General features: G+C 55.7%; 1 protein-coding gene across 4 annotated transcripts in view; it reads left to right on the top strand.

The window, feature by feature from the left end:
- Nucleotides 1-23,954, top strand: part of GSG1L (GSG1 like) — a 191,451-nt gene that overhangs the window by 45,842 nt on the left and 121,655 nt on the right. For all 4 annotated transcript variants that reach the window (XM_036303184.1, XM_036303185.1, XM_036303186.1 and 1 more), the window contains one exon: nucleotides 17,661-17,708. In XM_036303184.1, the coding sequence (XP_036159077.1) occupies nucleotides 17,661-17,708 (48 nt within the window). The remainder of the gene's footprint in view (nucleotides 1-17,660; nucleotides 17,709-23,954) is intronic.

Below are 23,954 nucleotides of genomic sequence, written 5' to 3'. Positions count from 1 at the left end.
TAAACAACGGCCAAATAGCCCCAGAAATGACACCGTGAGCGCCCGGGGAGCCCAGGGAGCTGCTCGTCCTGAGAGTTACTGGTTTTGTTCAAGCTCCGTCTGATATTCGCTTAAAACAGCGGTTTTCAACCTGTGGGTTGCGACCCCTTTGGGGGTCAAACAACCCTTTCACAGGGATCGCCTCAGACCACCGGAAAACACATATATAATTACATGTTGTTTTTGTGATTAATCACTATGCTTTAATTATGTTCCATTTGTAACAATGAAATTGGGGGCCACCACAACATGAGGAACTGTATTAAAGGGTCGTGGCATTAGGAAGGTTGAGAACCACTGGTCTAAATCAACAAGGCTACCTGGTCACCTTGGCAGCAATTGGATAAGAAGTAGGCGTGTACCCAGTTCTGCTGGGAGGCTGTGGAAAGCTTGTCTTCCTTTCAGAAGAGATGTAAGAGCCACCCATCTTCCTCCAGCCTGGACTGCAGCAGTCATGTGGCCACAGGGTCACAGTCAGGACCACCCATCGGCATTAGGAAGGTTGAGAACCACTGGCTTAAAAAGTAGATTTTGTTTCCCCTCGTGCAGCAGCCTGGAGGGGGAATCGAGCGCACACATCTCCTGCGTCCTCAGTTAGACACATGCGTACGCTGACCGGCAGGGTGAGCGGTGGATGGCGGCGTGCGACCAGCGGACTCCGATGATCTCTGTGCGAGTATCCGATTTTCCGCTGTGGCATTGTCCCAAGGGCACGCCCCATTCCAGGCTGGGGTCCTTCCTGCCACTCAGCAAGGCCCCAGGCCTTCGTCCTCTGCGGTGGTCTGACTTGAGCACACGGTTTGTGCAAATGTGAGCAAGCAATGGGGTGGTCTGTGCCGGCAGACAGACCCTTGGTTGAATTTTCTTCCTACGCGCGCGAGCTGCCAGATCTCAGGCAGTGTCTCCATTCGTCCGGACCTCTGGCTCTTCACCGTAAGATGAGGAAGCTAGTCACTGTGGTTCTGACTGCGACGCTTCCCATTCTCCACGCGCTGCCTGCATTTCCCAGCCTCGTGGCCAATCCGACTGCAGAGGAAGCTGGGAAGTGCAGGAGCTCAGGGGCTGTGCGTGGGAGTGATGCAGGTCCCCTCTGGGCTGAGCACACAGCAGGCCCCGTCCACACTTCCTCTCCCTCATCTGTGGAGCACAGATGGGGTGCACCTGCAGGAGGCTGGGCCCCCGAGCCACCACGTCGTTGGGAGTCACGTAGGAGAAATAAGCCTTTAAGATGTTGAAGTGTTTGTAACAGGAGCTGGTATTAATTAACTACCCCCAGAATACAGTAGTCCTCCTTTGAGAGTTACTGTGAAAAGTTAAATGAGGGAGGCAGAGCTGGCAGAGAGCTAAGCAAAGTGCTCGGCATATAGAAAATATTTAATAAATACGGGGTGTGCGTGTTAATTTATTCACTCAACAAATACTTATTGAGCTCCTATCATGTGCCAGACATGTGAATTAAAACAACAGTAGCAGATACATAAATCGTATTTCAAAAATTGTATAGTGCGCTCCACAGTAAAATAGAAAGGACTCAGTATGTCATTCCTTCTGTGTCTGCTACTCGTGTGATGGGACAGGCATCATGCTGAATGGTGGGGCTGTGGTCCAGTAAGTCAGTTTCACTCTTAAGTTGCTTGCAGGCTGCTAGAGAGGCACATGTAGGCAAATAGTGCAAATGCTGACTGACACGTCTCATTTATCACTACTCCTGCCTGGGGAAGCCAGGGGGCTTCCTGGAGGAGGGGGCTTTTGCGGTCAGCTGTGAAGGTTTGGGTAGGAACTGGGCAGGGGAGGAAGGGCATTTTGGGCAGAGGGACGGGTACAGCATCGTAAGGTCTTGTGTTTGATGAGACGTGACGAGTGTTTGGTGGCTGGAGCCCAGTGTCTCTGTGGCAGGCAGAACAGTGCACCCCCCCCCCCCCCACCCCGTGTGTCCGCACCATGGTCCCTGCAACCTGCGGACATGCTGCTGCCTTCATGGGGAAAGGGACTTTCCAGAGGTGATCCTGTTAGGATTTTGAGATGGGGAGGTCATCTATTCTCCTAATGGGCCCACCCTAATCACACGAGTCCTTCGAAGTCCTTCCCCAGGCCAGAAAAGGAGCCGTGTCAGTGAAGGAAGAGATGCCACACGGTGAGGCAGGGGCCGCAGGTGGAGGAGTGCGGCGGCCACAGGAAGCCGGGAAGGCAAAGGGATGGAGTCTTCCCTGGCGCCTCCACGAAGGAGCGCAGCCCTGCCGACACCTTGATGTCTGCCCACTGGCACATGCGGGCTTCTGACCTGTAGAGTTAGAAGGAAAAAACTGTATTGCGTAAGCTGTTAAGCTTGTGGCACTTTGTTACAGCAGCAACTGAAAGCTAATACTGTGTCTGGTGGAGCATGCCAAGGCCGCGCTGGGCCGAAGAGGGTGGAGTTTAGATTTATTCTCTGTGAGCCGTGGCTCTCAAGCTTCAGCGGGGCACCCACTTTTTCACGGAATAGTGACATTCTGCATTCTGTAGTAACGTTAATTAATGCCAATATTCTGTGTTCATACTCTGGGAGAGCTGCCTTGCTTGTGTCGATGGGTATGAGTTTTCCATACACTGAATGTATATTTCTTATTTAATTAATGGAAATTTAGGCTCTTTCTGGTCCTTTGCTATTAAAGCAACGCTGCAGTGAATTATCTTGATCCCGTGTTACTTGGTATACGTACCAATATGTCTGTAAGATGAATTCCAAAGAATGAAATTGTTGGGTCACGGAGACTATAGATCTTTAGGAGCCTGCTCTTTAGGTAAATAAATGTTTGAAGGCGTGGTGAGTCTGCGAGAACTGAAATGAAGTAGAAATTCCTGAGCGGAATTCAGAGCTGGGTCTACAAACATCCTGGCCTCTGACAGTGCGGGAGGCCAGTGGAAGAGGCTGAGGCCATGGACGAGTGCGTGCATGTGTGTGAGTGTGTGTGTGAGTGTGTGTGTTTGTGTGAGTGTGTGTGAGTGTGAGAGTGTGAGTGTGAGTGTGTGTGAGTGTTTGTGAGTGTGTGTGTGTGTGAGTGTATGTGTATGAGTGTGTGTGTGAGTGTGAGTGTGTGTGTGAGTGTATGTGTGAGTATGAGTGTGTGTGTGAGTGTGTGTGTGTGTTTGTGAGTGTGTGTGTGTGTGAGTGTATGTGTATGAGTGTGTGTGTGATTGTGAGTGTGTGTGTGAGTGTATGTGTGAGTATGAGTGTGAGTGTGAGTGTGTGTGAGTGTGAGTGTATGAGTGTGTGTGTGATTGTGAGTGTGTGTGTGAGTGTATGTGTGAGTATGAGTGTGTGTGTGAGTGTGTGTGTGTGTGAGTGTATGTGTATGAGTGTGTGTGTGAGTGTGTGTGTGTGTGAGTGTGTGATTGTGTGTGTGTGTGAGTGTATGTGTGAGTATGAGTGTGTATGTGAGTGTGTGTGTGTGTGTGTGAGTGTGAGTGTGAGAGTGTGGTGGGGGAGGGGTAGAGCGATGTGTAGGACTGGCCTGGCAGGGTGAGTGTAAGTTGACTTTCTTTTCTTTTTTATTTTAAATCGGCTTGGTAAATTCCTGAGACAGGTGAGGCTCTTTCTGCGCAGCCCTGGGTCAGAGAGTCATGCTGGGGCCTGGGTGCTCCCGTCAGGCCTGCGTTTCACCCCCTTGTCGTCTGCCTGGTCGCTTGACCTTTGTGACTTGAGGGGGACGGGCCGACTTTGAACAGTGACCCCGCGCTAGCTGCCTTCCGAGCAAGACGGCTGGGCCTCCTGGTCGCTGGCGTTCCCTGGTCTTTACACAGTCAGGGGTCGCAGCCACCGTGTCCCTACATTCTGAATGTGTGGACCCTGAAAGATTCTCGGTGCTTTCGGCGTGAGCTTTCCATTCTTGAGTTGGTTTGGATGCTTCCCCGGCGGGCGGGCTGGGTTTCCGTGGCGGCGGGCTTTTTCCAGAACGGTGCTCACGTCGGAGAACGTCGGCCGCTGTCCTGCCCTGCCCCCCCCCCCCCCCCCCCCCGCCCCAGAAGCAGCCGCGCCTGCGCTTCTGCGTCCTTCGCTTCTGCGTCCTTCCTCCTGAGGGTGGGTGGGTGCTGCTTGGGCGGCCTGGTGGCCCTGAGGGTGGGGACACCGTGAGGGGCAGAGAGCGCCATCACGCCGAGTGAGACACGCTGGCTGCCAATTTCAGGGCAGTCGGACACAGCACTGTCCGTCTCCCTCCTGTGTCCGGGGCATCTGTCCCTCTCCAAATGCCCGTGGCTGCTGTGCTGGGCCACACAGCCTGCGTGGCAGGATGCCCGCGGATGCCACTCACACGAACAGGACGCGAGTGGCGCTCCCTGTGGTATGCTGGGCGGCGCGGCCGGGCGGCTCCCGGCGGCTCCCGGCGGCTCCCAGCGGCTCTCGGCTGGAGTGGGCCTCGGAGCCAGGGCTGCTTGCCCAGTGGCCCCTCCCTCGGTCATTCTCCCGTCACCTTCCCGAACTTGTCCTCAGCACACGCCCTGTCCTCCTGAGACTCTTTCTGTTGCTCTGTATTGAATAAGCGTTACTTACATAAACGAACGTAAAGGGAAGGAGCTTTATATTACAGCTGGACGTAGGAAACCAGCACAACCTGCCAGAAATAGAAGAAAGATGCATCCACACGTGTCCCTGTGTGTGTGTGTAAGTGTCATCCAGTTCTAGCGGGATACTGTTGCCTTTCCTGTTTTTTTTTTTTTTCTTTTTTTAAAGAAGATTAACAATGTTAACAGACCGTCACAAAACCCAGACTCTCTCCTGGAAGGAAATGAACAGTCGGAAGGGAGCCGGGAAGGGAGAATCGTTCCCCGTGGCGGGATCCGGTGTCCTTTAGCGCCACAGCCCCGCCAGGACCACCCGGGGGACGTGTGAGGAAACACTGGCCAGCCTGATACCCCCCCTTCCCCCCCGGTTGCTGGAGTCTTGGCAGCACCTGCACGGGGTAGCGCGACCTTCCTTACACTCTTCACCAGGGGGGTTGAGTGCCGCCCCAGAGGGGCCTTTCTGTGCTGACCCTCCTCTGGTTGTAGACAGAGTCCTGCTCCTGGGACCCCTGGGTTCACTCTGTGCCTCGGAGTCAGGGAGCATGAATGGGATCCCTCCTGTAAGCCCCGCCCTCCAGCAGGCTGACGGTGCGGGCTCCTCCGTTAGGGCGCCGCTTGCATCTCTGTGCTGCTGGGCCCCAGTTTCTTCATCTGATAAATGGGAATGAAATAGTGCCTCTTTCCTATGGTTGTTACGGGAATAGGCAGGTGAGTGCCTGTGGGGGTTTAGGACAGTGCCTGGCACATAGTAGGTGCTCAGTAAGCGTTAGCTGTAATGTTTTCTGTAGCCAGGGCGTGTGGGGCCCTTGTGCTTCCAGGCTTCCTCTGGGTTAGGCGGCAGGGGACGCAATATCTGACATGTGATGAGAACTTAAGCAACTCATGAGCCCTCCCCGGGGCTTGGTTTCACACCTGGGGACCGAGGATGGGGGGCCCCGTGGTCCCTAAGCCCCTCCTCCCATCTCTAGTTGACAATCCTGAGCCGAAGGGGAGGAGAGGGGGCCCAGGGCCCAGATCTCCCCGGTGTGCCGCAGAAAACCACCACAGCGCTCTCTCTCTCTCTCTCTCTCTCTCTCTCTCTCTCTCTCTCTCTCTTTCAGTTTCTCCTTCAAAACATACTTCTGGGCGTGAGCAAGGACAATGCAGGAAGGATTCGTGCTGGGATCCGAAAAGGGCAGAATGAGGCTGGGGTGTCGGGAACACCAGGGTTGCCTTGCTTTAACAGCCCAACAGATGGGGTGGCAGTAAAGCCTTCACACTGTCCTCTATTTATCAGGTTCCCTTGAAAGATGGAGATGATAATAGTTGTGAACACTTACCGAGTCCTTGTCATGCACCAGCTGTCTCACATGGATGATTTCATTTGACCCCCGACTGTGTATAAGGTAACACCAGCTGCTGTAACCAACGGACCCCGAGGTACCAGCGATCAAGACAGTCGCCGTTTGTTTCTTGCTCATGTCATGCTTCAGTTCGGGTGACCCGGGGACCAGGCAACGTCCATACTGGGCCTCCTCATTTCTGAGCACCTCGGAGTCCTCTGCCTCCGGGCGGCACACCCGCGGCCCAAAAGCCCTCCCCAGGCAGTGACACACATCACCCACACTCACATTCTAGAGGCAAGAACCAGTCACATGACCCCACCAGGAAGCAGCGGATGCTGGGGAATATTGTGCCTGGCTGGGCAGCCACTTCCCAGCTGTGACCCCACACTACAGGAGGAGTGGTGCGTTTTTTGGAGGATAGTTTGCTGTTTCTGCCACATCTTATGTGATGGAGATGACAGTTACACCCACTTTACAGATGAGGAAACTGAGACCTAGACAGTCTGGTCTGTAAGGGGTCAGAGAGTTTGCAAGTGGCAAAGCTAGGACTGGAACTCAAAACGTTGTGAGTTCAGAGCTCTTCCATTTAACCACTCGGGTGTTAATTTTAAATAGGCATTTAGATCCTTCCAGCTGCAAAATTCTGCAGAACAAATCCTTCCCTTCGGTTTGCCCACAGTGCCCCAAATGCCCACGCAAGGTACGTCTTGGGGCCCCAGCGACCGTCACGAAGCCAGGCGGGACCTTAGTCTCTGCTATGTCCTCCGCTCGGACACACGAGTACCCCCGGAAAGACAACCCACATGTTGGACCCCTGCCAGAAATCAAGGCGTGGTACCATCTGTAGGAGATAAATAAATCAAAATATCATCAGCAGATAAGTGTGTGCCATCTGCTGCCCTGGCAGTTGGACTGGCAGAGGCCTCGGGAGAATTCCAAGGAGGCACTTGCCAAGACCCCACCGCCAGCCTGCGTGGTGGGGGGAGGAGCCTCACACCTCACACAGCGTCTGCTGGCATTTCTCTTGGCTCCCTGCTCCGGGCTCAATGCCTTGAATCCGGCCAGCGAAGGTGGGTGAACTTTTGCCCTTGCCACACAGGTAAAATGGCTTCTCGTCGGCCGCATGTGTTGGGGGGCCAGGACCAGCCAGCCTCTGCCCTCCTAGCCGGTTGGAAGCTCCGACTACAGGCAACACTAGCCACGCGCCCCCCAAGAGGTTGGACTCTGTGGACTCTGGGTCAGAACCAGCCTTGTGGGCCCCGGCGGCTGGGCGTCGCGTGATGCGGCCACGTTCCGATGGCCGAGTTCTCCTGCCGCGGGGGGGGGGGGGGTGGGGGGGGGGTCCTCTCCGGAGGGCGCCTGAGACGCGTTAGTAGGCATGGATTTTTCTAGAACCTGCTTACTCTGCTAGGAGGCGGGACAGAGCAGTGGCCAAGTGCAAAGGCTCCGTGCTGGACCGTCTCAATGTGAATCCTGTCTCCACCACAGGCGTGTGACCTCAGACAAGTCGCTGGGTTTCCCAGCCTCAGTTTCCCTGTCTGGAGTGTGTGGAGCCCTGTGGGGGGGCATGAGGCACGTGCAGACACGGCATGCTGGCAAAGGCTTCCCGTGGGCCGGCAGCCCCACCACCTCTCTCCGTGGCCCTCTGCTCCGATGTCCTCACTGCGGGTCTCCTGGCCCTCTCCTCCCCCAGCTCCACAGACCCCCCCCCCCCCCCCCCCCCCCCCGTCAACACCACCTGCTGGGGGATGGGATTAAGTCACGATCCGATCCACGGAGCCGGCATCTGGGGACCCAGCCACGGATGCTGGGCTCCCAGGCCCCTCCCTCTCGCTGCCGGTCTTCCTGCGGCCACACCTGGGCTCCGGCGTGTTTTTGCCAAGGGCAGCGCTCCACGCCCCTTCCGCCAGCCTTGGGCATCTTCCCCGGCCGCCTCCCTGCCAGGGCCCGCCACCTGCGCAGCCCACGCCCGCTCCTGCTCTGGCCTGGGAGGAGGAGTGCCATGTGTCTCGACCCCGGCGTCCAGGGAAGGGGTCAAATAGCTCTTATTCCTGGAGCCAAGCCCGGGCGGGCGTTTTTCTCGTGCTTTTTTCTGTTTCATCCTCTCGCGAGCCTGGAAGGCCAGGTACTCAGTGACTGCCGTCTGGCAGGTGGGGGCAGCTCAGGGGTGGGCGGAGGCAGAGGAGGGACTGGCTTTGGAGCACCCCCTGCGGGAGGGATGTGGGAGCTGTGATGGTGACAGAGGGTGTGGGAGGCCGCACACCAGGCTGCTCCCTCGCAGATGTCGCCTGATTTAATCCTGACGGAAGACGTCTCGCTTCATACCCGTCACCTCATTTAGCCCTGAAGCAGCCCCAAGAGGCAGAATGATCATCCTTTACTGGCAAAACCCGAACCACACACAAACTGTTGCTTACACACAGCCCACAGCGAGCAGTGCCGGGGGCGGGGGCAGCAGGCTTTTTTGGGGAGCACCCCTGCCCGCCTCCCCTGGCCCTGCTGCCCGCCTGCCCCGGCTGCCTCCGCACACAGGTTCTTTCTCAAGTGGCCGGACCTGCGGGAGGCGCTGGGCTGAGTCCTGGAATCGGCCTGAGCAGGGAGCCGGAGCAGAGGCCACTGCCACCCGCTGGTCTCCGGGTGGACTCCTGGGTTCCTTGTCTCCCCAGGGCCTGTGCCAGGTGCTCTTCTTTTTTTCTTTTTTCTTTTTAAATAGATTTTATTGATTTTTTACAGAGAGGAAGGGAGAGGGATAGAGAGTTAGAAACATCGATGGGAGAGAAACATCGATCAGCTGCCTCCTGCACACCCGCTACTGGGGATGTGCCCACAACCAAGGTACATGCCCTTGACCGGAATCGAACCTGGGACCCTTCAGTCCGCAGGCCAACGCTCTATCCACTGAGCCACACCAGTGATTTTCTTGCTGGGACATCCGTGTGCTCGCTGACAAGCTCGGCCGCTGCGACAAGAGCAGCTTCTGAGCCACCCCACCACCTTGGCTCGGCCGGGTCCCCGAGGACAGTGGGTGGGTCGGAGGGGCCAGCAGCCAGGCCAGGCTCGCGGCCTCTTGGGCGGAGTGTTTATTCCCAAAGGGGATGCCGCAGGGTCTAGGAATAGATGACTTCCCACTTGTGTTTTCTGAGCAGCAGCAAACCCTTAAGAAAGGCGTTTAGATACAACTTGGGGGATTTGCTTCAAAGCAGCCCATGGTGGCGGGGACAGGAGTATAGACGAGACACGGCTGGCCAGGGGGTGACAGTTGGAGCTGGGAGTGAGGCCCTGGGGCGCGTCGCACTAGTCTCTCTGCTTTCACAAAAAATTGGAAATTTCCATCATTAAACGTGTTAAAAAGATTTTGCAGAGGCACTTTATGTGCCTGAGTCCAAACAAGCTGGTCTGACCCCGGAGTGGCCTGGGCTCCGCCCCCGCCCCTCGGCCAGGCCAGGCCCTGAGGATGGAAAGAGCTTTGGAGAAACATAGACCCAGGCCCAGGCCCCATCCCACCCCTCTGGGCCGTGGAACCTGGGGTGCGTTGCTCTGCATGTGTGAGCCTCAGTTTCCTCGTCTGTACAATGGGGTGGACACTGACCTCGCACCCTGTGCTGTGTGCCATGTCCTCAGCATGGCGCTTGCTGGACTCCCCGCGGGTCACCGGGTCCCGGCTCCTAGGCCATGTGACAGCTCTAGCTCCCACCTGCTGGGGGCCAAGCCAGAGCGCCACGCTGTGCCCGAGGTAGATGTGACAATATGATGAGAAATATTGCAGAAAATACACGGAAATTCAGAGCAAGGAGACATTTCTTTGGCACAGGGCAGGCGGTGGGTGCACAGAGCGGGCTTCCTGGCGGGGGTGGCGGGGGCCTTGAGCTGCGGCTTGAAGGCTGGGCTGGCTCAGACCGGGAGAGGTGGAAGGAGAGATGTTGAGTCTGGGAGGTGGGAAAGGCAGGGGGGCCCGTCTGAACCAGCCGTGTGAAGGAAGCAACAGGAAAGAGGTGGGGTAGGGTGGCATTCAGGTGTCATGTCTGGGGTGACCGCCAGGCCTCCCAGGGCTCTGCCTCCGGCAGGTGTGAGGCTGGGGGTGGTTGGGCTGCCCTGGGGTCACCTCCCCTCCCCTGGACGGCGAGGACGCCCACTGTGCTTGTCTCTGCCCGTGGCTGGGCCCTGAGCTGCTCCAGGGCTGCCTTCCACGCTCCCTTTGCCCACAGGTGCAGGGCCATGCTTTGAGGGTCTGCAGAGCACGCCCTTTGGTGTGATTGTCGATGAAGGCAGTTTATGCAGCGCTCTTCGTTTTCCTCATTCCACAGCCGTGTCCGGAGCACCTGCCCCTGGCCCTGGCTTGGAGGACACAGCAGGGCTGAGAGCTGGTCACAGAGCTTGTGTGTTGGTGCGGCCTCCCAGTTGCGGGGGCGCTGTCGGTCGGGTGCCATTTAGAAGAGCCAGGGGCGCCCTCCTTTGGAGCTAGAGTTCTGAGCGGCCGATGCACTTAAATATTAGGACGGAGGCTCTACAAGGGCGGGGATTGCCTGCTGGTTCCCTGCGGAACCCCAGAACCCAGAGCAGAGCCTGGCATGCAGCAGGCGCTCCATAACGTGGCTGAGTGCAACTGCATTAATAACACATTCTGTGAAGGAGACAGGAAAGCCGGGTGGGAGGTGAGAGCGGTGGGTGAGGAGGGGCGAGGGCCGCCTTGGGTGGGGTGGGGTGCTGGCTGTTCCCCATTCGCCGCAGGGGGAGGCCGCCCTGCACAGAGGAATGGCCGGACTCCTGCACCCTCTGCTTCTCCTTGGTTGTGGCTGGTGGGAGGCACCAGCAGGAAGTCAGGGCGGAAGGAGAGAAAGGCTGGGGTGGCTCTCCCCTCCCCTGCCTCGTTCTCTCCCCGTTGAGGTTTGATAGTAACGGCGTGGCTCTAAAAGTGTGGGCCCAGCCCGGCCGGTGTGGCTCAGTGGTTGAGCATCAACCCATGAACCAGGAGGTCACGGTTTGATTCCCAGTCAGGGCACATGCCAGGGTTGTGGGCTCGATCCCCAGGGTGGGGCGTGCAGGAGACTGCCGACCAATGATTCTCTCTCATCGATATTTCTATCTCTTTCTCCCTCTTCCTTCCTCTCTGAAATCAATAAAAATATGTATTTAAAGAAATAAACAAATTAAAGTGTGGTCCCAGAACAGCAGCAACAGCAGCCCGGGAACCTGTTAGACATGCAGAGTCTCGGGCCCTGTCCCAGAATCTCTGGTACCGGTGCTGCTTCCCTGGGCAAAGCTCCTCCTCCGCGGCCCCACCTCTCTCGCAGGCCCTTTCCCTCCCGTGCCCCTTCGGGATGGGGGGGTGCAGGCCGCGTTGCTGGCTCCTCACCCGTCCACACGCCCATGGACAGTCCTTCGCTCGGCCGTCTGCTGGGATCCCCTTCCAGGTGCCGTCTGTTTCCTGCCGGGACCCTGACAGTGCAGATGGCCTGGCACACAGGGCACACCCTTGCCAGGCCTGCCTGTCCCGCAGGTTGGCCTCAGCCCCCGCTGGCCATTGCGAACTCTTAAGTTGGTCGCCTTTGCGTTGGGCTGGGTTCCGAGTCCCATCTGCTGGCCTCCAGCCTCGGGGCCAGGGGTCAGATGAGGACCCCGTGAGGACGTTTCCCTCGAGGCTGTGGTGGGTGTCAACATGCCCTTCACTCTTACAGGCAAGGGACGTCCTAGTGCCTTATTTCTCTGGTCACATGATCCAGGCCTGAGCTCCCTTCCAGCCCTGGATCATGTGAGGTCCTCAGGACTCTGGGAGAGCCCTGGGTCTCCTGTCCCTCTCTGCATGGCTGACCGTCTCCTAGTCCCATGGGGGCTGTGGGACCCCACTGGGTGCAGGATTTTTGCAGAGCCTGTGACCTCTGACCCCAACACCCAGCTTTCCCAGGCCATTTTCCTGAATGGCATTGACATCTTAGGGGGCTGTGGAGGCCCTGCTGCTCATAGATTCCCAAGGTCTGCGGGCTCCACCCTCCTCCCGTGCACACCTCCTTCCCGCTGAAGGGGGCAGCGTTGCCTCCTGTGGGCTCAGGAGCACAGTGGATGTTTGGGAACCTTACTCCTGGGAGCAGCTGCTGACCCTTGTACCTTCTTCCTCTGAGTAGCTCACCGTGAGCCAAAGGGCATCAGATGCCCATGGTTTGGAGCAGACAGTGGAGGTGCAGGGCCCCCAGCACAGGCCCCCAGGGAGCCCATGCACCCCTGGAGCTGCCGCTGGGAGCGCTGGGCTCCTGGTGCTGAGCCGTCCCAGCTGCACCGCCTGGTGGTTGACACCAACCCCTTCTGGTCCGCCTGTAGCCAGCACCATAGAAACACGGGCATTGGCGACTCTCACCTCTCACAGGTAGGAACACGGAAGGTTAATGTCGCACATGTAGTAAGTGATGGAGCCAGGCTGGACCTACGCAGGCCTGGTTCAGGCCCCTGCTCTGAACCCCTCACCCCACCCCCGCTTCTGGCCCCCATGATAGTGGTCTGTGCAGCCTCGTCTCTCCTCCATCAGCCTGCAGAGCTCTGAGAACCCCCATTGTAGAGACAAGCAAACTGAGGCTCCGAGGTTCAGGGACTTGCCCCAGACCAAACAGCTTTTCAACAGCTGGGACTATTAGATGTCAATATGCAAGAGAATGACATATAAATAAACTCGAAAGGTAAGAGTGAAAATTATAAAACTCTAAGAAAGAATAAGATTAAATCTTTATGATCTTAGATATGACAGAGAAGCACAAGTAACAAAAGAAAAATTAGATAAGAAGTTTTTTAATTTAAAAATTAAAAAAATTTAATTAAAAAAATTTAAATTCATTAAAATTTAAAACTCTGACACCTCAAAGGATATCACCAAGAAATTAGAAAGACTAATCACAGAATGCGAGAAAATATGTGAAAAAAGATGTATTTGAGGTACTTGTATGCAAAATACATAAAGAACACATACAACTCAATAATAAAATGACAAATAATCCAGTTAAAAATGAGCAGAGGGACTGAATTTCTCAAAAAATGGCCAAGAAGTACATGAAAAGGTGCTCAATATGATTAGCCATGAAGGAAATGTGAGTCAAAACCACAAGGAGATACCAGTCCCCACCAGCAAGGTTGCCTACGATCCTGAAAGAGAGACAATGACAAGTGCTGACACAGATGTGAAGAGATTGGGCCCTCAGACGCTGCTGGTGGGGATGTAAAGTGGGGTACCTCCTTTACAGCCTGGCAGTTACCAAAGGTTAAACACAGGGGGCCCCGCATTTTCACTCCTAGGTATCTACCCAAGAGACACGAAAACTCGTCCTTATAAAAAATTGTACATGGGCCGAAACCGGTTTGGCTCAGTGGATAGAGCGTTGGCCTGCGGACTGAAGGGTCCCGGGTTCGATTCCGGTCAGGGGCATGTACCTGGGTTTCGGGCACATCCCCAGTAGGAGATGTGCAGGAGGCAGCTGATCGATGTTTCTCTCTCATCGATGTTTCTAACTCTCTATCTCTCTCCCTTCCTCTCTGTAAAAAATCAATAAAATATATTTAAAAAAAAAATTGTACATGGATGTTCATAAATAGTCACAAAGTGGAAACAAACCCAAATGCCCACCCGCTGACGAATGGATAAATAAAATATGCTGCATTTATATAATGGAATATTATTCTGCAGCAAAAGGGATGACGTGTGGACACATGTGTGGACACACGACCTACAGCCGTGAGGCCATGAGGGAAGCCAGAGCAGGCACGTCTAGAGAGAAGGGAAATTGGCTGGCGGTTGTCTGGTGCAGGGAGGGTGGGGGGGATGGGGATGACTGATAGCATGGATATTTGGCGGGGAGGGTGTGTGTGGCGGGTGATGAAAACGTTCTTCTTTTTTTATTGCTTAAAGTATTACAAAGAGTATTACATAGGTCTCCTTTCTTTTTCTCCCCTTCACATCCCCCTGGGTTCCCCTACTAAACGTTCTAAAATTGGTTGTGGTGATGGTCACACAACCTTGGGAATATACTAAGAATACATTAAAAAACCATTGGATTGCATATTTTACAAGGATGCATCATATGGCATGTGAATTATATCTCAATAAAACTGTTGAAGAAAAAGAGAAGGCCACATACCTAGTACAGAAATCTTCAATAGCATCGAGCTGCCCAGTGGTGGTGAGAAGGCACTGACGGGGGCGGGGAGGAGGGGGATAGAGGGGGCGCGGACCAGGAGACCTGAGCTGCCGGGAGGTCTCTCCCTTGGGCCCTGTGTGCAGAGCCCAGGCCCCACAATGCTGTCAGGTGCCCATAAAATGTTTTAATTTCTTTTAAAATCAGAAGAAAAAAAAGTAAACTTTTAGGTGAAGAAAAGATGTAATATATGTTAATATTTTCAGTTATAAAATATACATTTTAATTAATTCATTTTTATTTAATCCTCACCTGAGGATATTTTTTCCATTGATTTTTAGTTGGAGGGGGGAGAGGGAGAGACAGAGAGAGACACACACACATTGATGTGAGAGAAACACATTGATCTGTGCCTCCCACACGCACCCAGACTAGGGATTGAACCTGCATCCAAGGTACATGCCCTTGACTGGGAGCTGAACCTGTGACACTTTGCTCCATGGGCCGACGCTGTAACCACTGAGCACCACTGGCCAGAGCTTGAATTTTTTTTTTTTTTTTTAATATATAGGAAGGGATACAAAAGGCAAAAGTTCCTGGGGCCACTGCGGTCTTCATGCAGCCCTGGGTGCTGGTCAGAACATGGCCATTAACATTTCCCCTCTCTGACTTTGAGAAAACAATATGAACCTTAAATAAATTTAAAACAATTCCTTCAAAAATCCATCCATTCGAGCTCATCATCTACTGTCATTTTCTAAATCCTCCCTCCCAGCTTCTGGCTGCCAGCAAGCGTCTCTCAGCAGGTGATGACCTCTACACGGGCTCGCTGTGCGGCTCAGGCTGGCACCCAGCGCCCTGAGCGCCCCCTTCCTCATCTGTGCAGGGAGGCGAGGCCCTGCGCCTCAGTGTAGAGCCTAGAGAGGAAGCAAGCACAGCACAGGGGCACCCACGGGAGCGGCGTCTGCCCACCTGAGGCCCGTGACTCCGGAAGGGATCGTCGAAGAGAGGAGGCGGCTCCTTGGCTCAGCACTCAAGGCCCTTGGTGGTCTGGCCTCGCCTCCCTTCTCAGCATCTCCCTCCCCCATGTCTGCCTTTGCATGTCTGCAGGGCTGGAGGGAAGTTCAGGAGCCTAACGGGGCTTCAAGGGACCTCCTTAGACAAGAACTTAGGAAGCTCTAAGCAGACACAGGAGGTGACAATGCCGGAAGCTCCCAGATCTTTTTCATCCCCTAACTCACATGGGTTCCATTCTGACGCAAAGTCTATCTCCTCGCTGGGGTCAGCAGGAAGAGCCTTAAACCAGGGTTGGGAGCTCAGTCTAGAGGTCATCCGGTCTAGGTCTCAGGGGCCAGCTGGGTGCTGTAGGTGAGGCTAGGGCAGCCGTGGGCAAACTACGGCCAGCGGGCCGGATCCGGCCCGTTTGAAATGAATAAAACTAAAAAAAAAAAAGAGTGTACCCTTTTATGTAATGATGTTTACTTTGAATTTATATTAGTTCACACAAACACTCCATCCATGCTTTTGTTCCGGCCCTCCGGTCCAGTTTAAGAACCCATTGTGGCCCTCGAGTCAAAAAGTTTGCCCACCCCTGGGCTAGGGGTGGAGCAGCAGGGAGTGGTGGGGACTGTGGCAAACTAGAGCCATGTGCCGGGCTGAAGGGGGCAGCGTCTGCCCCACCCCACCTGACGGCTGCTGTGTGGTTGGGGGCCCAGCGTGGCCTGCTCTTCTGGTTCTTCAAGAGAAAACCCGAAGTCTGGGCTTGTAGGCAACCGTTTCCTTATTTTCAGGATCCTGTGTGAGCCAAATAAAATGTGTTTGTGAGGTGAGGGGGGCGGGGCCCTGTGTGTGCTCTTTTTACAAGGAAGGGTCTGGAGCAGGGGTTCTCAACCTTCTGGCCCTTTAAGTACAGTTCCTCATGTTGTGACCCAGCCATAAAATTATTTTCGTTGCTACTTCATAACTGTAATGTTGCTACTGTTATGAATCGTAATGTAAATATCTGATATGCACGATGGTCTTAGGCGACCCCTGGGAAAGGGTCATTCGACCGCCAAAGGGGTCGCGACCCACAGGTTGAGAACCGCTGGTCTGGAGGCTGGGCCATGTCTTACTGTCACTGCATCCTTGGTGGCCAGCACAAGGCTGGCATCAAGGAGGCCTCGGAGGAAAGACGGAAGAACTGAAGTTTCTTAAAGGCACAAGGTTTGGGTGCAAGGCATTCATTCATTCACTTCCTATTTGTTCATCTATTCATCTGTTCATTTATTCATATGCCCCTTCAATAAATATTGATTGAGCACTCACTATGTTGCAGGCACTACTCGAGGGGATCGGGGTCCGGTGGGAAGAGATGGGGAGTGTCGGGAGATTGGAACGTTAAACAGGTTAGGAAAGGCCTCCCTAGAAGGCAACATCAGAGGAAAGTGATGGAGGAGAGGAAGGATAAACCATTCCACTATCTGGGGGAAGAATGCTGTAGGCAGGAGCAGCAGCCTGTGCAAAGGCCCTGAGGCAGGGGTATGCCTGGCACATTTGAGGATCAGCGAGGAGGCCATCGTGGCTGGAGTGGCGAGACCCAGCGGGAAGATATTAGACGAAGTCGGGGAGGGGATGGGGGTCATATTGCACAGGGCTTTGTAGGCCACGGTGAGAACAAAGGTTCTGACTCCGAGTGAAGTGGGAATCAGAGGAGGGTTCTGAACGGAGACAACAGAACCTCAGGTTATAACAGGACCCTTTGGCCACTGTGTGGATAAGGGAAGAAAGAGGGAGACGATGGTGCTGGGCCCCGCCTATGATGTGAAGTGGTCAGATTCTCGGGGTCCTGGGAAGCTGGAGCCACAGGCCGTGTGGGGGTGTGAGGGAGAGAGAAATCGAGGCTCTGGCCGGAGCACCTGGGCGGTGGGGTTCCATCCACTGAGCTGGGGATGCACTGGGGACGTGGGGCCTGCCTGTGGGGCTACAGCGTGCGGCCGTCCACCCACCAATCACAGCAGGAGGAATTCTCAGTGACTGGGTGCTCTGCAGGAGGCCAGTGCCGTGGGGATGGTAACGGGGGAGCGTGTTCCGACGGGGCGCAGGTGTGTGAAGCCCTCGCCGTGGGAGGGGAGGCGAGGACACGGGAGCTGAGAGGAAGGAGGTAGGGGTGAGGGTGGAGGGCCAGTCCTGGGTCCACCTGAGCAGTTCAGGCTTTATCCTTCGGGAAAAGATAGGGTTTTGAGCAGGTGTGTGCATATGTGTGTGTCCGTGTGTGCGTGCGCGTGTGTGTTGGATGTGGTCAGAGCTGTTTTGACAACATCCCTGCGGCTTCAGTGCAGAGAACGGATTGGACAGAGGCCCTGGCGCCCCGTGAGGGGCTGTGGCCTCGCCCTGCTGGGCCTGGACGGTGGGAAGGGACAGGGCTTTGAGGGGATGGGGGAGACAGGACTGGATGGGCTGGGAGGCGAGAGAGGAGGCGGCATCGCAGGTGCTGCTCAGCCCATATCCGCAGGGACACGGTCTTCCCAGGAATAAGGGCCAGAGGAAGATGCCACTTGGGTTACAGACGCTTGGGCCCCCTCGTCCACAGGCTCTCGGGAGGGGGCGGCGACGCCTACAGCGCCCTGGCTCTCATGTTCTGAAAAGCCTTCTCTTCTTTTCTAAGGTGAGACATGCCGCAGCTTCATTGACCTGGCCCCAGCGTCGGAGAAAGGTAAGTGTGGGCCCGCTCCCCTCTCCACGTGTGGGCCTCCCCTCCAGACACGGCCCTGCTGGGGCGGCCCAGCCCCGTGAGAGCGCTCCTTCAGCACGCCTGGCCCGGTGCCCAGCCGGACCCCTGCAGGGCTCGGAGCTTCCCCCCAAATCTCTCCCGAAATCGCAATTGGTGAAGGGGGAGAGGAAGACGGTCCTGCCCTCCCTGCCCCGCGGGCGGTGCTGAGAGGCACCACACTCCCGTCATTCCAGGGCACGCTGGGACTGTGTCCGCGTGTGAGCATGCATGTGTGCGTGTGTGTGTGCATGTGTGAGTGTGTGTGGATGTATGTACACTGTGTCCATGTACGGTGACAGGTGGCTTGCTGTGCCTCCTTCTGGAAACACCAGACCTCTATTCCTGCTTCTGTTATGAGGCGCCCGGCCTGGAGAGGTTGCGTCTTCGTGTTTTACTGGCCTCATAATTTCACTTCCAGGGCTTGGCAGCCACGCTGCGGACCTTCTGGCCGTGGCTATAAAATGCTCACCAGGAGGCTGAGTGGGCTGGCTCTGCAGCCAAGTTGCTGAAAGCTGTTCATGGACTCGCTGCCTCTCAAGCACTGAGCCCTCCCTAGGGGTCCGTGGGTGGCCTCTCCCCGGCCTCCCGCTCTGGCCCTCCCAGAGGCTCCTGCGGGAGCGGGGCCCTCGCCGTGTCCTCGCCACACTGTCCGCTCCACAGGGCAGAGATGCGCGGCTTGTTCAGGGCCACAGGGAGCCGGGGCCAGTGCTGGAGCCCAGGCGCGCTCTCCCTGAAGAGCATCCTTCTCCCAGGCCCTCACCCCGCCCTGCTCGCTCTGTGACTTCCTCCTGGTCTGCAAAACGTGGGTGTGATCATGACACAAACACTGCCTGGCTCCATGCCATGCTGACCACATGCCGGCTACCATCCTGAGAACTCCACGCACATTGGCTCATTTAACCCCCATTTTACAGATGAGGAAACTGAGGCACAGAGCGTATGATACCACCTGGGTGTGACCACAGGCCTCAAGGATGGTTGGCAGCTGGTTGTGCTGGAACTGGCCCAGCGAGGTTTTTGGGTGCATGTGTGTTTGAGACGCGCTAAGGGCACATGCTGTTTCCTCTGCCTGAACTGCTAGTAAAGGTCTCCCCTGGACATTGTCACCCCAAAGTGACCACAGCGTCTGGGTGAGGTAGCAAACCTCCATTCCCTCGCCAGGCCCCAGGGGAGCACCTCTGTGCGCAGCCAGTGTACACTCCTGAGCACCAACTCCGTGACCAGCTCTGGGCTGGGCGTTGGGGAGCAAGGGTGAACGAGGCGAAAGGCCGCCTGCCGGAGCGGGGATGGCTAAGCACAGGGTCCACTACGGTGGAAGGGCTGCAGCCGCAAATCAAGATGCCCCTTTGCTGGACTGGGCTGCACCTCAGATCCCTGCTCAGAGCCCATGAAGACGTTTGGGTTTCCTCCATCGTTATAGTAACCAGATTCCCCAGTAACGCTCTGTCAAGGTGTGAAGTTCCGGTTTCCTAAGCCCCAGGTGGGAGCGTATCCTCACAGGCAGATGGCCTCTCACTGGGAGTGAATGAAGAATGAATGAATGAATGAATGGATGCATGAATGAGTGAGTGAATGAATGGATGGACGAATGAATGAATGAATGAACTGAGTTCCCATGATTCATATTTGCTGCCAGGCTGCACTGCAGCATCCTCATTGCAATTCCTCAACGCCCGTCAACACGGTGGAGACGGAGTAGCACCGAGAGTGAACCGTGTACCACCGCCCCCAGCAGCACAGATGTTGAGCAAAAGAAGCCAGGTTCAGAGGACTACACACTATATGCTCCCATTTCTGTGAAGCTGGGAGCAGGCAGAACGAATCTCTGCTGTTAGAAATCAGGACAGTGGCTGCCCTGAAGAGAGGGCGTGACTGAGGCGGCGTGCGGAGGGCTCTGGCAGCGGGCAGCGGGCAGCGGGCAGCGGGCGACGCTCGGCTCCCTAATCCGGGTGCTGGCTACACGGCTGTGCTCAGTTTGTGCCAGCTCCTCAGGCTGCACACCCGCTGTGCACGCACTTTTCTGTACACATGGGATATGGGATACGTCAGTAAAAAGTAAAGCAAAACTTCCCCACCCTGAGTTCTTGTTATCTTTCGGAAATGAAAATCCTTTCATGCCTCCCAGCCCACCCAGGACATTTTAATGCGGCGGTCACGGCCCTCCGTGATCCAGGGCTTGCCACTCCACCTTTTACCATCTGTGACGTGGACCTCGTGCCCCAGCTCTGCCTCCCCACTTGCATGCAGACCCCCCAAACTCTCCATCGTCTCTCATGCCCCTGCGCCTCTGCACATGCTGTTTCCTCTGCCTGAACTGCCGTCACCACCTGCTTGTCTTGCAAACTTCTGTTGATCCTTCAAAACCCAGCTTAGCCATGACCTCTTCTGAAACGCCACCCCGAACCCCAGAGGTACCCACTGTGACTGGTCCTGTTAGCACCCGTCACGCTGCATTGAGGTCATCCCCGCCAGCAGACTGGACGCTCCCTGAGGACAGGCACTGGCTCTTGTCCTTCCTGTGGCTCCCGTGCCCCAGATGGGTTGGCACACAGCAAGAATTTAGTGAAGGTTTGTTGAATGAATGAATGAATGAATGAATGAATGAATGAAGAAGGAACAGGGCCATGTTACAGACACGAGGTAGCTCATTTGGGTTCAAAAACCTGGACCCTGATTCTGAAGCCACCGTCGGCTCCGACCCACCTGGGCTGAGCTGTGTGCTAAGCCATCCCTGCTCCCCGCCCGCTGCCCAGCGCGCTGGGATTTCTGGCAGCCACCAGCTGGCAATTTTTGCAGAACAATCTCCGAGGCTTGTAGGTTTCATCTGTTTGATGTTGCATTGCTGTGTAACAACGTGGCGGCTCCTGGCCACAATCCGGAGTCTTGCCTGAGTCATTTCTCACTTCAGTTTCTATAACGGTCTCTTGTTGGTTCCCTCAACCTCTCTATTCTCCGTCTGAATTCTATTTACAGTTCTGCTGCTCACTTAATTTATTTAGTGCATTTTATTGATTTATGCCATAGAACTGAAACGTGCATAGATCAGAACATGCTGAGCAGGGAAGGGGGGTGGCAACCAGCTTCCAGAGCTGCCCAGACTCTGATGTGGGAGCTACGAGTGGGCCAGCCTGCTGGCTGCAGCCCACACACACGGGGGCCAGGGCGCCCTGTGCCTGCGCATCCATCCCGGGCGATCTTTCACCCCTGGCTGCCTGGGGAACTCTGTCAACTTGCATGAGCCAACCCACAGGCTGCCCAGCTGTGTCGATCAGTCCTGGGAGCAGGGCAGACAGCCGCCTTGGCTGCAGGAACGGGCTGCAGTGACCTCCGGCCACCCTGCCTCAGACCAGCGGTCAGCAGCTCCTGCCGGGCGTGTGCCAGGAGCCAGGACTGGGGGAGAGTCTCCTACAGCTTCTGCTCTTGAGAAGACCCCTTCTGGGGGACAGACAGGAGGGGAGCGCCACCTCCGTGAGCCGGGCCCGGCGGGGGGACAGAGGGCGGTGCGGAGGGGGCCACGTGGGGAAGGTCCTGAAGGAGGAGTGATCTTCCGTCTCGTCTCGTGGGCGAGGGGCTCCCGGGGAGGTCATTCCTGGAGAATGAGTGGCACGTGCATAAGAGTGAGACCCGGCGCCCTCAGTGCCGGGCCCCAGGCAGATGTGCCTTGGACATTTGCTGAGTGACTGAAGAGTGGAAGGAAAGTAGAGCCCAGAGAGGTTAAGTGCCTTGTTCAAGGTCACACAGCAAGTGTACATTAGAGTCAGGCTCCAGGCTCCTGAAGTCTTTTAAGCAGCACCCACCCGCCCTGCTAACGCCACCCATCCTTTCTCACCCCTCACGTCCTTCCCACCTTCCCTCCGGCCTCCGTTTCTCAGCACCACATGCGGCCCTCCCACCCCCCTTTTGAAGTGCTGGTTCCGCCACTTTCCGTGCTGACATTCTGGATCCCTCTAATTACGTGCTCTTATGAGAGGTGATTGAACCCCTCTGCCTGGCGGAGGGCTGCCCTGGAGATCACAACAGCTGATAATTGCTCTAGTTGCTCTAATTCCAATTATTCAAGATTATCTTTCCAAGTAATTAGGTGTCTGGGCCGTCTCACCTCCTCACTCTCAGAGGGTGTCCCATCAGCCCCTGATGGCGACCAGCCTGCGTGCTTCCTAATTGGAAACAGCTTCTCCGTGTGAGGAGCCTGCTCAGTGTAAACAGTGGTAATTTAAATTTCCAGATGACTCTGTGTCTTATCTTACTCTGGGTGAGAAATTACCTCGGGCACTTGAATCCAGCCCTCCTCTGTCTGAGCGGAGGCTGCAGCCGTGTCGGGGGTGGGACTGGCTGAGCTGCCCCGGGCCTGAGGAACTTGAAGGATGGTTCCTTTTTACGTCCCAGGAAAGTCTTTCCCTGGGCTGACTCCTCCTGGATTTCTCCCTGGATTGGGATTCACAACAAATCCATTTGGCCAAGGCCCTGCATTTCCTAACAGCCATCGTAGATACATGGCGATTCTCTCAAGTGTAGTTAGACACACAGTGCAAACCAGGGCCACCGCGTACAGGGCACAGGCCACCGGCTGAGTGACTCCGGGCTCACGGTTCCCGCTGTGGTCGGTGTGAATGGCGTAGGCTGGGCAGTGCACGCCCTGTAGGACCGCATGTGGGGGCCAGGGACACAGGTTAAGGATAATACTCACCATGGCACACCCACACCCACACCCACATTCTCCTGCGACACGCTGGGAATGTGTGACCCTATTTGTCACGTGCCTTTGTTTTCATTGACGTGAGTTTATTGGTATACCTGACAAGCAGTGAAAAGCACAGGTTTTAAAACAAGAAATGCGTTCCTCCACGCACCTCTGTCGGGACACAGAGCCAGGGCCGGCTCCGTGGGCACATGGCTGTGCAGTCGCCCTGGTCCCGTGCATGGAGGGCCTGCATTGGGTTTAATGCTCTCTGTCACTGTCTTGAAATTAAAAAAAAATTCCTATCTGAGGATATGTTTTTATTGATTTTTAGAGGGAGAGAGAGAAACATAGATGTGAGAAGCATAGATCGGTTGCCTCTGTATGTGCCCCAACTGGGGATTGAACCAGCAACCTTCTAGTGCAGGAGACGATGCCCCAACCAACTGAGCCACCCAGCCAGGGCCTTGAAACTCTTCATAATTTTTTTTTAACATGGGGCCCTGCATTTTCACTGTGCAGCACCTTCTCAATCTGGGCCGTGCATTGCGTACACACACACACACACACACACACACACCCCACCCCCGTATTATTATTCACTTACTATTTCTCCTTACATTGATTCACTTAGAAAGTCCAATTTTTTTAGCCTCGTCCTGAGCAATGATGTCTGTCAGCTCATGGTTTTAGCAGCCAGGTTATTTTTTTCAAGATGCTTTTTTAAAATAAATGGTAATGATAATGATAATACCCCAAACTCATTTCTGTTTTGCCAGCATGTCAGACCCCGCTGGTCCCACGTGGATGAGGTTTGTGCTGTTGCTATGGTATGTTACAGATGGGGAAACTGAGGCCCAGCGAGGCTAAGCGGTCATGCCCCAGCCCACGTGGGTTGAGAGTGGCAGAGCCTGGCTGGAACCTGGGCAGGTGGCTGCAGAGTCCCCGGGCGTCACCCCCCCCACTTACTGCCCCAAGTGAGCTGTTAAACAGAGAAGAGTCCTGAGGCTGGGAGGACAGACTAGTGAGGGGAGGAAGAGGTGAGCGCTATGGGGAGGGGACAGGAGGGAGGAGGGGCCACCGCGCTGGTGGGAGGGCACTTGCCGGCCTCCAAGGGCCTTGAGCCTCCTGCACTGTCTGCTTCCTTCTTGTTCTGCTTCCAGTTCTGAGACTGGAGTCAGCTGGGAGCACTGAGAGCTGGTCTCATCCGCCCCATTTTGTAGATAACGAAACTGAAGCCCCCACAAAAAGCTCTTCGCGGCTGCCGTGGACTGAGCATAGTGGGTATGCCTACTGCATACCAGCCCCGGCACGCACTGAGCACCTGCTGCATACCAGCCCCTTTCCGGCACAGTGTCCCACTTACCCTCTCGCAGCCACGAAGCCCGTGTTCTCATCATCCCCGTGCTCAGGGCGGGAAGCTGAGCCCCAGGCGGGTTCGGAAACGTCCCCCAGGTCCAGGGGGTGGCAGAGCTGGGGTGGGAACGCAGCCCCTGAGGGCCGTTCACGCA

Source organism: Myotis myotis, unplaced genomic scaffold (genome assembly GCF_014108235.1).
Source record: "Myotis myotis isolate mMyoMyo1 unplaced genomic scaffold, mMyoMyo1.p scaffold_m19_p_35, whole genome shotgun sequence".
Classification (NCBI taxonomy): domain Eukaryota; kingdom Metazoa; phylum Chordata; class Mammalia; order Chiroptera; family Vespertilionidae; genus Myotis; species Myotis myotis.
This window is presented reverse-complemented; position numbering and strand designations above follow the sequence as displayed.